Source organism: Larus michahellis, chromosome 2 (genome assembly GCF_964199755.1).
Source record: "Larus michahellis chromosome 2, bLarMic1.1, whole genome shotgun sequence".
NCBI classification, from domain to species: Eukaryota; Metazoa; Chordata; class Aves; order Charadriiformes; family Laridae; genus Larus; species Larus michahellis.
This window is the reverse complement of record NC_133897.1, coordinates 18,155,424-18,168,852: the sequence shown is the minus strand read 5'-3', so window position 1 is coordinate 18,168,852 and position 13,429 is coordinate 18,155,424. Positions and strand designations below refer to the sequence as shown.

General features: G+C 40.0%; 1 protein-coding gene across 3 annotated transcripts in view; it reads left to right on the top strand.

Annotated features, from left to right (window-relative positions):
* Positions 1 to 12,896, top strand: part of WAC (WW domain containing adaptor with coiled-coil) — a 66,424-nt gene extending 53,528 nt beyond the window's left edge. For all 3 annotated transcript variants that reach the window (XM_074574375.1, XM_074574374.1, XM_074574376.1), the window contains 3 exons: positions 1,990 to 2,176; positions 7,727 to 7,854; positions 10,274 to 12,896. In XM_074574375.1, coding sequence (XP_074430476.1) covers positions 1,990 to 2,176; positions 7,727 to 7,854; positions 10,274 to 10,343 — 385 coding nt within the window. In that variant the 3' untranslated portion in view covers positions 10,344 to 12,896. The remainder of the gene's footprint in view (positions 1 to 1,989; positions 2,177 to 7,726; positions 7,855 to 10,273) is intronic.
* The last annotated feature ends 533 nt before the right edge of the window (positions 12,897 to 13,429 follow it).

Below are 13,429 nucleotides of genomic sequence, written 5' to 3'. Positions count from 1 at the left end.
TCCTTGGCCATGTTTGCATGGGTAACTAGCGCTGCTCCCACCTCTTCTTCGCAAAACATATGAACAGGGGAACGCTCTCTCTGTGAGTGTCAGGGGGGGTGGGAGTGATTGAACGAATACTGGAAAGGGAATTAAGAATGTAGAGGTCTTGTTTTTGCAAGGGATGGGGGAGTAGAAAAGGGCAGGTGCTGAAACATCAGCTTCTAAGCTTCCCCACGGTGGGTTATATACCCCTCCCAGTGGAAGTTTGGTTTCCCAGAAGATCAGATCACCTGGACAGCAGTGCTTGCAAGGAGGAGACAAACCCGCACATTGTGATCCTTTGTTTGATAATAGTGCTATACCAAATATCAGTTTTGATGCTGGTGAATGTCGCAGTGGAGTTGTCTATCACTGATAGTACAGAAGTTGAAAAAGAGCGATGAAATCTATTACACATAGCAGAACTCTGTAGCTGCAGCCCTGGCAGTTGTGTCAGATGTGGTTGGATTCATACAGTATGAGAGTGCAGTGTTCATGCTGGCCCTGGTACCTGGGCTTCTGGACACATGGAAAGTAAATTTAAGTATCAGTGATTTTTACATATTTGAGGGGAAACTTCTGTGGCTTGTTGGGCTTAATGTTAGGTGTTGAGGCTGTATGTTATAGCTTTATTGAGAGAAGTGGTATAACTGAAACAAAAAAACATACTTTATCTAGAGAGCTTATCACCCAAGTGTGAGGTGGAGGATGAGGAGTATTTGCAAATTGGGAGTACAAGAGTCCTTGTGGATTAGTCAGTCATATAAGTTTACCAAAGATTTACCTAAGCAATACCCACCTTTTTTAGTCATTGCAGGAGCTTTTGTAAAGAGATGGTATTCTTAAGAAGACCCCTCCCATACATGAGGAGCATCATGAGGTAGAGAGGAAAAATGTCTTGTGAAGTGGAGCAAAAGTGTAATTATTAGAGGAATGCAGCTAAAGAAACCTGTTAACTTTGCTTAAAGCAATGGCTAGAATGCTTTGTAGACAACATAATCTTGAAGCACTGTAGATGGCAAAAGACTGCTATGCCAAGATCAACATGAGAGTTTTTTAATAAAAATTAGAAAAGTTTTTGACCAAGAACTATAGTTGCAAAGTAGAATTGGAAAAGCTGTGTTTTGGTGTAGTGTTCGGATACTGTAAATGTTGTGTTTGCTTGCATAAGGAGATGTGAAAGAGGACAGTCAAAGGCTGTGTCTAGGGCACAGAGTTTTTGATTTGTGTTACAGTACACATCAGCTGAACATGTCTCCGTGTATCTGTTCTCCAGCAGCAGGTTATCACACCAACCAGAAAAACAGCAGCATGAGTATGTTCCAGTAAAGTAGTCAAGTTGGTGGCTACAAACATACTGCCGCTCTGATACTTCTGTGCTCTTGAGGGCTTTAAGTGAAGATGTATGGTATCACAGAGTCACCTAGGTGTTTGTGTTTTGGCATTAGTAAATAGTTATACTCCTTAAAAGCCCATATGACTATATTTTTAGATCAGGACATCAGGCTTTGTACTGAATGATTATTATGACACTTGATGATATTTTGTTGATTAAACCTGGTTGACTCTATCTGATACATCATTATTGAAAAATCTTAGGTGTGCAGCTATTTGAAGGAAGAACATGCATGTATATATTCTCTATCCAACACAAAAATGTAGACACAGCTTACATCTCTTGAACAGCTGTCAAACATTAAAAAAGAGAAAAAAAAAAACAAAACCAAAACAAACCCAACCAACAAAAAAAAAAAAGTCATATTCTGGCACTGAAACAGCTCCCATACAAGTAGGAGGTTTGTGGAAAAGTGGCAGAGGTTTGGTCTACCAGAAGTATTTTCTTGTGGTTTAAATGCTTTATGTATTTTTGTGGCTGGAAGCAATGAATTTTAAGTGTTTATTTCTCTGTAGTTTTACATACGTTTTTAAGTGCTCACTTTCTTTTTTTTTCTTAATTCTTTCTTGTAGTAGTCAAAGAAGCCCATCACCAGGTCCAAATCATACCTCTAGCACTAGTGCATCAAATTCAACACCTGCACCGCAAAATACATCTGTACGACCCACTTGTTCATTAACACCTACGCTAGCAGCACACTTCAATGAAAATCTTATAAAGCATGTTCAAGGCTGGCCGGCAGATCATGCGGAAAAGCAGGTGAGTACGCTTGTGCCTTTGTTCCCTGTGTGCAAAATGTGTAGCTTAAAATCTGGTTTTCTTACACAGGTTGCTTTTCCTAGGAATTAAAAGTATTTTTAAAAACTCTGATGCTTGACCTTAGCCAGGAGAGGGGAGAGATTAGGCCAGACTTGGAGGTTTTACATGTCATTGCCATTTAGCAATTGAGTGTTTTCAGTCTTGCTTAAAGTACCAGTGCTTTTGAAATTCTCTCAGATGAATAGCTATCCTCATAACTATTTCCTTACTGCCAAAGTTCTGTTGAAATTTACAAAGAACATAAATTTCAACAAATTTTTATAATAATGATATTTTTGTGATGTGATATATGAATTAGCTGACAGAGTTAAACTATTTGAGACTACTCCACAGTTTGAGTCACTGAGGTGTTAGCTCAACACAGTGAAAAAGGAACTCTGCCTTGTTTGTTGTATCCAGGTTTTAAGATGATGTAGAGGGCTCAAACTGAATTTGGGCTATTTTTACATAATGGGAAATCCAGTAGGATTGCCGTCAATATTTTATAACTAACTGCATGAAACCCATCCTGTTGTGGTAATACAGGGAAACTTGGATGCATGTCAGCTGCTTGGAATGTATTACTCAAAGGAACTGTGTTGGCTGAGTCTAGTTCAAGTCCTTTCTCAGGCAGCGCTGTCTGACGCAGTCTGTGTGGGACATTAATCTTACCTACCCCAGCATACTTTGGTCTTTTGAAGAGTGGTTGCATGCTGGCTCAAGTCTACACTGGAGGCTTTTAGGTAGTAATTTTCAGGATGACTTTTAGAAGTGCAGTCTAGACTGACAGCCCATTTGGACTCGTTTGGGTTTCTTGTTTTGTATCTTTTCATTAATTTTTTAAATTCGATTTTAAGACATTACCAACCTGTACTGAGTCAAATGACTGAGCCACTACAATGGAATATGTGTTTAAGGAAATGGTGCAGCACAGCCACTTCTCTCTGTGGCCTTGGCCTGTAGTTTTGGTAGTGCTACTATCACTGTGTTCTGAATTTACATGTATCTTAATGCAGAAAATACAGATTTACACAGTTTATAGGTCGTTTTTTTCCCCACTATCAGTAATAAAGAGATCAAAAAAGAACAGCCAATGCTAGGCAGTCATGCAGGTGTTACATGCGATATTGTCCTGTCTGTTATTTCAGATGACTTCACGTGACAATGTTGTTTATAGACCAGCTTTGAATAGTAACACTTGAGGGACTCAGATATTTGATATAAAAGTGAATGAAAGCATAGGTGCAATACATAGTGAAGAAGGTAAGCTAGATGAAAGTGGAAGGCTAAAATATGCAGTGCCTTGGTTTCTTCAGATTTATAACCAGATGCATATCTTAAATTGAAATTATGTCATAAGAGCACATGCCAGAGTAAACTGAAAAGTAAATAAGTAAATAAATCAGGAGAGCCAGGAGAGGTATGCGTTAAAGCAGTCAGACTTGAAGAAATGCACAGTGCAGTACTTAGTAGCTAAAACAATTCTTGAACCACTAGCAGTTCTTAACCGCTACTGGAAAACAATCCAGTAATGTCGTTAATTGGAAAATAAGCAACATAAGTGTTGCAAGTTTAAAGGGCAGGGAAAATGGCCAGTCTGGATGAATAAGGAACTTCTGATGGGACTTAGGAATAAAAGGAGGGTTTACCACCTTTGGAAGAAGGGACAGGCAACTCAGGAGGAGTACAGAGATCGCGTTACATTGTACAGAGAGAAAATTAGGAAGGCAAAAGCCCAGCTGGAGCTCAACTTGGCCACTAACATAAAGGACAAAAAAAAAAGAGTTTTTATAAATACATCAACAAAAAGAGAGCCAGGGAGAATCTCCATCCCTTACTGGATGCGGGGGGGAAAGTTGCAACCAAGGACGAGGACAAGGCTGAGATACTTAATGCCTCCTTTGCCTCCGTCTTCAATAGTCAGACCAGCTGTCCCTAGGATGTTCAACCTCCTTAGCTGGAAGGTAAGAATGGAGAGCAGAACAACCCACCCATGATCCAGGACGAAGTAGTCAATGATCTGCTTCTGCACCTAGACACACATAAGTCTATGGGGCCAGATGGGATTCACTCAAGAGTACTCAGGGAGCTGGCGGGAGAGCTCACCAAGCCTCTCACCATCATTTATCAACAGTCTTGGTCAACAGGGGAGGTACCAGATTACTGGAGGGTGACTAATGTGACGCCCATCTACAAGAAGGGTCGGAAGGAGGATCCAGGGAACTACAGGCCTGTCAGCCTGACCTCGATACCAGGAAAGATCATGGAGAGGATCATCTTGAGTGAGCTCTCACGGCAAGTGCAGGGCAGCCAAGGGATCAGGGCCAGCCAGCATGGGTTTAGGAAAGGGAGGTCCTGCTTAACCAACCTGATCTCCTTCTATGACCATGTGACCTGCCTTCTGGATGCGGGGAAGGCTGTGGACGTTGTCTGTCTGGACTTTGGTAAGGCCTTTGACACCGTCCCCCCCAGCATTATCCTGGAGAAGCTGGCGAATCATGGCATAGACAAGTGTACTCTTCACTGAGTTAAAAACTGGCTGGATGGCCGTGCCCAGAGAGTTGTGATTAATGGGGTGAAATCCTTTTGGCGGCCGGTCACCAGTGGTGTCCCTCAGGGCTCAGTTCTGGGGCCAGTTTTGTTTAATATCTTTATCAATGATCTGGATGAGGGGATTGAGTGCACCCTCGGTAGGTTTGCAGACGACACCAAACTAGGTGGGAGTGTTGATCTGCTTGAGGGCAGGAAGGTTCTACAGAGGGACCTGGACAGGCTGGATCGATGGGCCAAGGCCAACTGTATGAGATTTAATGAGGCCAAGTGCCGGGTCCTGCATTTTGGTCACAATAACCCCAAGCAACGCTACAGGCTTGGGGCAGAGTGGCTGGAAAGCTGCCCGGCAGAAGAGGACCTGGGGGTGCTGGTGGACGGCCAGCTTAACATGAGCCAGCAGTGTGCCCAGGTGGCCAAGAAGGCCAACTGCATTCTGGCTTGTATCAGGAATAGTGTGGCCAGCAGGAGTAGGGAAGTGATCGCACCTCTGTACTCAGCACTGGTGAGGCCTCACCTCGAGTACTGTGTTCAGTTCTGGGCCCCTCTGTACAAGAGGGACATTGAGGTGCTGGAGCATGTCCAGAGGAGAGCTATGAAGCTGGTGAGGGGTCTGGAGACCAGGTCATATGAGGAGAGGCTGAGGGAGCTGGGCACGTTTAGTTTGGAGAAGAGGAGGCTGAGGGGAGACCTCATTGCCCTCTACAGCTACCTGAAAGGAGGTTGTAGAGAGGTGGGTGTTGGCCTCTTCTCCCAAGTGAATAATGACAGGACCAGAGGAAATGGTCTGAAGTTGTGGCAGGGCAGGTTTAGATTAGATATTAGGAAGAGTTACTTTACTGAAGGAGTGGTCAGGCACTGGAACAGCCTGCCCAGGGAGGTGGTTGAGTCACCATCCCTAGAGGTATTTAAGAAACGTGTAGATTTGGCACTTCAGGGCATGCTCTGAAGGGCAGAGATTGTAGGGGGGGTTTTTTTGTGTGTGTATGGCTGGATTCAATGATCTCAAAGGTCCTTTCCAACCATGAAGATTCTATGATACAGTGATTCTATAACTATCTTATCTTTAAGGAGTGTGAGAAACGGAATTGTAGGTGGTCTCAGATCAGTAATTGTAGAGGTACTTTGAGTATTGAACAATATCTAAGTACAAAAAAACTATGAATTTACCATTTTACAAACACCTAGAAAGAAAACCATGATAATAGTCAATATGGACCTTTCAAGGAAGAAATTTTGTCAGGTTTGGGGTTTGGTTTGGTTTTTGTTTGTTTGTTTTGTTTGGTATCAGGCTTTGGTAATAAGGGAAAGCAATAAAAGTTATATCCTGATTTGCAGCAAGACTGTTAACACCTTTTAACAAGAATCTTGTATTCAGAAACAATTGTAAGGCCTTTTAAATGAGATTACTTTAAGATGGGTGACTGGTCAGCTTTAAAAAAGGAAGCACTTTGAAAGTTGTTATTGATAATTTACTATCAGTCTCAAGGCTTAGGACTTGCGTAAGGAGGACATGCGAAGTGATATCCTACTGGAGACCAGGGTACTCCTGGATGTCAGCACACTTCAGGAAAGAAAACTTGTAGGGAATTAGAACACAAAGTGCTGCTTTGACCTGGAGAAATGCCAGAAGTTGATGAAGACCTGTGCTAAATACTATTATTTTTCAGAAGGAAAAACAAAAGTATACAAGTACTTGAGCAGATGGATTAACTCCAGCAGGCAGCTAAGCACCACCTAGCAGCTCACTCGCTCTCCCCCAGTAGGATGGGGGAGAGAATTGGAAGGGCAAAAGTGAGAAGACTCATGGGTTGAGATATGGACAGCTTAATAAATAAAAGGCCAGGGGAGGAGGGGGTGACGCAAAAGCAGTCGCTTGCCACCACCCAACCAATGCCCAGCCAGTCCCTGAGCAATGGCAGTCCCTGGAAATCTGTCCCCAAGTTTTATTGCCAAGCACAACGTTGTATGGTGTTGGAATATCCCCACGGTCAGTTTGGATCAGGTGTCCCTGCCTTTTGTCCACCCACAGTCTCTTTGGTGGGGGAGGGTCAGTGAGAAGGGGAGAAACCCTTGGTGCTGTGTAAGCACTGCTCAAGAGCTGAAACATTGGTTTTGGTCACAGATCCAAAACCTAGCACCGTATGGACTTCTATGAAGAAAATTAACTCCATCCTAGCCGAGCTAAACAGTAATACTGCAGGAAAGGATCTATTTGAAACAACTTTTTTTTTCAGTGTGCCACTTGAAGGAAGTCCGCTTTCCTTATCCAGTGTGATACACAGGACCTCTGAGTAATTATACTAGCCTCCTTGGTGCTGTTGAGGAGTTCTCTGGAGTCATATAGCCAGTTCAGTGACAAGAGTTTAAGAAATACACAAACTGGGGATAGGTCATGCCTTTTAAATTTACACTTCTGCTTGTCTCCACCTGACTACATGGGGATATTAAAATAATGGAGTTTAGCTGGAAGAGAACACCTGAAAAAGGTTTCAAAGGGTTTTTTTTTTTTCCCTGGATAAGGTAGCTGGAAAGAAGATGGTATTAGATTATATTTGTCACTAAGGCTTAATTTAGATGGGAAGTTTATGTCTGCGATTCAAGTAGTGGACAGAGACTTTTAACTACTTTAACAAATGACTTTGGAAACTTGGAGCCCTGTCATGTACTGTCTTTCGAGTTGGTTGGGCGAACATTTGTTAGGATCAAGGAAATCTAAAACATCCCTGCCTTAGCATGGGGCTGGGTTAGACAATCTCTTGGCAGCCAGCGTCGTTCATTTCTGATTCTAAATGGGCTTTTGTAGAGAATTTAACATACTTCTGACTTAATGTTCCCTTTTGAAGTTAGAGTGCTTTGCTGTTTCAAGACACCCTTATTCAGCAATCCTCTGGCTACAGACAGTTGTTTCCAGATAACTGCATGATTCAAAATCCTAACTTTTATGTGTAACCATTGCAGGCATCAAGATTACGTGAGGAAGCCCATAACATGGGAAGTGTCCATATGTCAGAAATTTGTACTGAATTAAAGAATTTAAGGTCTTTAGTTCGAGTATGTGAAATTCAAGCAACTTTGCGTGAGCAAAGGTAAGTGTGTGCTCTGTGTTTGTTTTCACAGTAATTTTCAAGGCGGTATTAGAATTCCTGTTCTAGCATTGTTTTGCATGAGCTACTATTTACTGATGACTTTGTAAGTATGCTAATGCTTGCTAGGTTTGCAAATTGTCTTTATTCTGCCTGTTTCCCACACAGATACCTCTTAGTCTCCAGCAACTAGAACCAGATACATAATTTCTGTATGTATTTTCACTTAGATAGAAAAGAAGGATCTTTCCAGATGCATTAGTGCATTAGGAAAAAAACGATTAACTTGCACTAGTTCAGCATACTTCTGAAATATCTGTCCCTACATGGTGCACAGTTCACATAGGTACATATCTGCATGGTTTATACTGGTCTTAATCACTACAGTTTGCACGAGACATTTGTTAGGTCTCAAGCCAGAATAAGTTTGAACAGGTGTCATTGATCTCACAAGCTAAGGAAAAATTAATGTTTGTTCCTTAGGTAGGAAGCGTCTGAGAAGATCTTGGGGTTCTTTAGCGAGATGTTGATTATAGCAAAGTAGACTTCTGCTTCTGAACAGCCACGTTACTGAAGACTGTTGTGCAAGACTGAAAAGTTTAGTCTTACAAGACATACTGAAACTTTTCACCAGTAGTCATGATCCTGAATCTATTGTCATATTCAGTTTCCTTTCTGAGTGATGTTATCCCATCTATTAAGTCACGCTACGGTTTGAGTACAGTGATTCTGATTTACTATTTTAAGCTGCTTTAATAGCATTGCATGCTGTTCAAATAGCTAGTTTTATCTTAGACACTCTTGCTTTTTGACAGTTAGTAAAACAATCTTTTAGTCAGAAGTAGGCTATAAAATATTTGTAAATCTTTCCTAATAAAGAATCACAAATATCCCCTCTTTCTGAAATTTTATTTCAGAACTGCATTACATAAATTACAATTTCCGTAGTATATTGAATAAACTGCTTGGTTTCTTATAGGTTGTATCTCCTAAGGTTTCACTTCTGTCTCTAGGTGCACATTTGATCTGAAATAACATGTCAAATGCCATTGTTCAGCTCACTAAATAGCACCTTGTTTCTTGTACACCATGTATCCTTAAACTATCAATGGATAATCATTATTATGACTTTGAATCTAAGATAATATGTATCTTTTTATTTTTGCTGCAATCCCAAAGATATGGAATACGTGGCATAAGTAACAAGTTGGTGGAGGGAGGCTTTCGCAAAGGGAAATTAAGGGATTATCAAAACCAATAATAATATCAAAAAAGGGATTATCAAAACCAATACACTCGAATGATGATATTATTTCAATACTTTTGCCCAGAACTACTTAAATTTGTTCTGAGAGGGAGCTTTATCTCTAGGAAAAGCAAGTATATTGTTTTAAACTTAACTGCCGGCATGTGAAAAGGCACTTTTTATTGACGGGTAAATTTTATATGCCCACGCCTTTTAAGTTTAATTTTTTTTTTCCGTGTGTCTATCTTAATCGTTTTACACTTACTTTTCAGTAGGAAATGAATTTTTACTGAACTGGGCACGTATTTGAAAAGTGTTTTACAAAAATCTGCTGAAGTGGATGCTTTTTTTGCATCAATTAAAGTTGCTTCAGACTGCGTAGAGTATGTATGTGAAACTTCAAGTTTCCCTAAATATTTTCTTGATTCATTCACAAGCTTGCATTACACTTCAGCATCATGAAAAGTTGTTTCAAAATATTCATTAAAAATTATGCGAAACAGTTACGTAAGCCAAATGTTCATGAATCACAGTAATTGTTTATGTCAGTTCGGTAGACGAAGGAGAAAATAAATGTATAAAGGAATTGCTAGCAATATAATTTGGTTTTAAGCCAGGTGTAGTTACAACTTAATCCTTAGATGTCTTTTAATGATAGAATGTTTTGAGATTAGAGTTTACCGTAACTAGAGACTACCACTACCACAGAGCCAAATACAAGGAAAAAAGTGTGGCACTAGAAGAAAGCTTCTTGTTTAAAAAAGTTTATGAGCTCTTTGGGTTGTTTTACAGTCTAGAAAACTGCATAACACAGGCATGCTAGCATTCTTCAGAACATTCAGTTACTCAGCATACTCTTCCAGTGTCCCGCTTTTTCTGGGAGTTAAATTCAAATGAAGAGCAGGCTTAAACATAATTTTGTATCAGTCATAATGAAATATAGCAACTTAATTTTCTGAACTAAGGTATCAAACACGGCAGGTCTCTGCGCATCTGCACACGGTGTTTATAGGTGATGGAATAGATTGGAAAATAATTTTAAAATATCTGAATGTTATTAATAGAGCTAAGGAGCTTGGTATCTTTCACTGAAATTGTAGAAGTACTTCTGTAGATACTTATTTAATGTCTGTATAGTGGAAATATTTATACTAATTTATTTCTTTTCTCTTGCAGGATACTATTTTTGAGGCAACAAATTAAAGAACTTGAAAAGCTAAAGAATCAGAATTCCTTCATGGTGTGAAAAGTTGTAAACAATTGCACATGGTTTTGAGTACAGGAACTATTAAACTGATGCCCAGTCTTAACACTTTTGAGCTGCATTTGAGTAGACTTTGGACCGTTGAGCTGGGCAGAAAAAAAGTTGACATGGGGAAGGGGACAGGAGGGAGTCAAATTCAGGGGAAAGATACAAGAATGATTTGTAAAACCCTTGAAATGTAGATTTCTTGTAGATGTATTCTTCACGTTGTAAATATGTTTTGTAGAGTGAAGCCATGGGAAGCCATGTGTATCAGAGCTTAGACATCCAAAACTAATCAATGCTGAGGTGGCTAAATACCTAGCCTTTTACATGTAAACCTGTCTGCAAAATTAGCTTTCTTTTTTTTTTTCTTTTCTTTTTTTTTTTTTAGTTAATTTATCATTCAGAAATCTTGCATTTCCTAAAATTCAATGCAAGCGCCAGGCGATCTGTGTCTAAGGCTGCAACAATTTGGGTAATGTACAAAATACCATGAAACAACTGTTTCCACACTTGCACCGAATCGAGAGCAGTGCTTCTCCATTTCTGTTTTACAGAGAAATGTTTTTCATTTTCTGTGTTCCATTTCCCCGTGAAATCCTAAATCTGATTTTATCAGTTTTTTAATGCTTCTAATTTTCTCTTTTCTTAAGGCACTGTTGCTATGGCACTTTTTCTATAATCTTTTCATTCCTGTGTACAGTAGCTTAAAATTGCAGTGATTGAGCATAACCCACTTGTTTGTATAAATTATTGAAACGTATTTCCATTTGCACCCTGTAAGAATGGACTTCTAGTACTGCTGGGCATGTGTGCTGAAAGTACATTACTTGCTCAAATATAAGGAAATAGCCCAATGAACATGTTAACATGGTTGTGGGAGGGGAAAGAAGAAAAAAAAAAAGCTAGTCAGATGTGAATTGTATCTGTTGTAATAAACATGTTAAAACAAAGAAACACTGGTTTTCATTTCCTTTGGTCAACACATATTAAAATTTGGTCTGTTTGGGGACTCTTTATTAGAACTGTTCTTGTTGAACATTTTTGTACTTAAATAATTCCTCAAGGGAGGTTTTGTTTAAAACTTGTAAACAGGAAAATGTGTATAAAATATTTAATGAAATATAAAATTCAACAAGAATGATTTAAGACACCTCCCCAACAGTTGTCATATGTTAACTCCTGGTTTACCTGTCTTGATATTATGACATTTCATTTCGAAGGATGTTTGTGTTGTAGCTAACTGTTTAAGTCTGGTGCTGACTGCTGTTCTTAACCATCACAAAACGCTGAATTTGTGTAATTGGAGCAACCCACCGTTTGAAAATGGTGGCAAAGCTCAGCTTTGTATATTGTTTCCTAAAGTATATTAAAAATAAAAAAGAAACTATTGCTACTACAAAATAAACGTGGCTTTTTCTTTGCTTAAAAACATCAACAAAAATAGCGATGGCAGTACTAGTTTAATATTTGCAGAGGTGTATATGTTACAGTAGTCTGTTAAGTAAGAAAGATTGGAGGTGATTAAAAAAAGTTAATGATAAAGGTGTTAACATGTGATGCTACGTGGTTTTTTTCCTACAAAATACTATCAGCACCAGAAACATTACTTCATTTTAATTTTGCCTCGTCTCATGTTGAGCGGGGGCTCAGACTGATTTTTAAAATCAGTTTTTCATCAGTGGAAGCTGAACGCCCTGTCCTAACAAAGTACTGCAAATGGAGCAAGTTGAAATACCTTAACTAACAACAACAAATGAGAAATCGGCATAGATTAACTTGTAATCGTTCCTCGCTTTTTAACCCAATACGTGCTGTTGTGTTTCGTATCATGCAAGTGTTTAGTTTTGCTCAGAAAATGACAATAGAATAATCATGAATGAATTCATTTTAACATACGCTGTTTCTGCATTTTTAGGGACCGAGGCCAAGTGACAGGCGGCTTCCTGAGACTCTCGTATTTGCCTAACCTCCTGTTTCTTGTAGCGCTCGTTCTCTTGAGGTTGCCCAAGCGTAGGGAAATAGCACGTGAAGCGGATGGATGTACAGGTGATCTTTCACCACTGGCTGTCCTTAGCCCTGGTATTCTGCATTTAGTTACTTGATGAGGCGGGGGTTGCTTTTGTCGTAATAGACATGCTGGGCCTATTTCCCATGAGCTTATTTTGTTGCCTTTTGATTCGTATGTTGCCCTCTATAACATCCTCTATCAATGAGCTTCACAGGTTAATTTTGTTCTGTAGAAAATTACTTTGGATTATTTTTTTAAGCTGTGGTTTGAATGATTTTTTTCTTATTTGCCTCACTGCTGCCTGTTGATCTTATTATTCGTTGTTTTATGGAAGAGTTTCTCTTCCAGCCTAAAGAGTACTGGTCTCTTCTATCACATGAAAACTTTGGTAATGGATGAATGGGGACAGATAACAGGGATTGACATGCTACTTTGTACCCCTTAAAAATCCATGCATACATATACATACCTCACAGGGAGGCACGCACTCTCTTCAGGCGATGTCCTCCCGAAGCAATGCAGTAAAGGCTACTTTGGCTCAAGTGGCACACTGAAAGCTTCTTGGCTTCTCTGTTTGCTCACCATGCGATAGCTTTCCTCCCCGCTGTCCTCCACACCTTTCCAAAGCCTGGAGCTGCTGTTAGGGGAGGAGTGACACCTTGCCAAACATCACTAGCGTCAGGCAAGTTGGGGAAGAGTGCAGCAGGCGCTGCTTTAAAGTACATGCCAACCAAATGGCAGAATCTGGGTTAAAGTCCTTCAAAATGGCTTCACTGAGATAGAAATGCAGTTTTGGCCTTACGGTGTGATCTGGAGCCCCTCTTCAGTGACATGCAGAATCTGGCCCTCTGTATATTGCTGGAGGGGAAGAAAAAAAAAACAAACCCCAGTTTTGTCTCCTTCCTATCAAATCTCTATCTGAAGCTGGAGAACAAAGAAATGGGCAGGTGCACTGAGACCTGTTACTAGATTACCAGCTTATCAGTCATTATCTGTCCTGAAGCTGGTGTTATCCTTTCAAATGTAGTTGACATTGTTTAATGAAAGGGGCTTTATTGGATCATTCTACACCTGC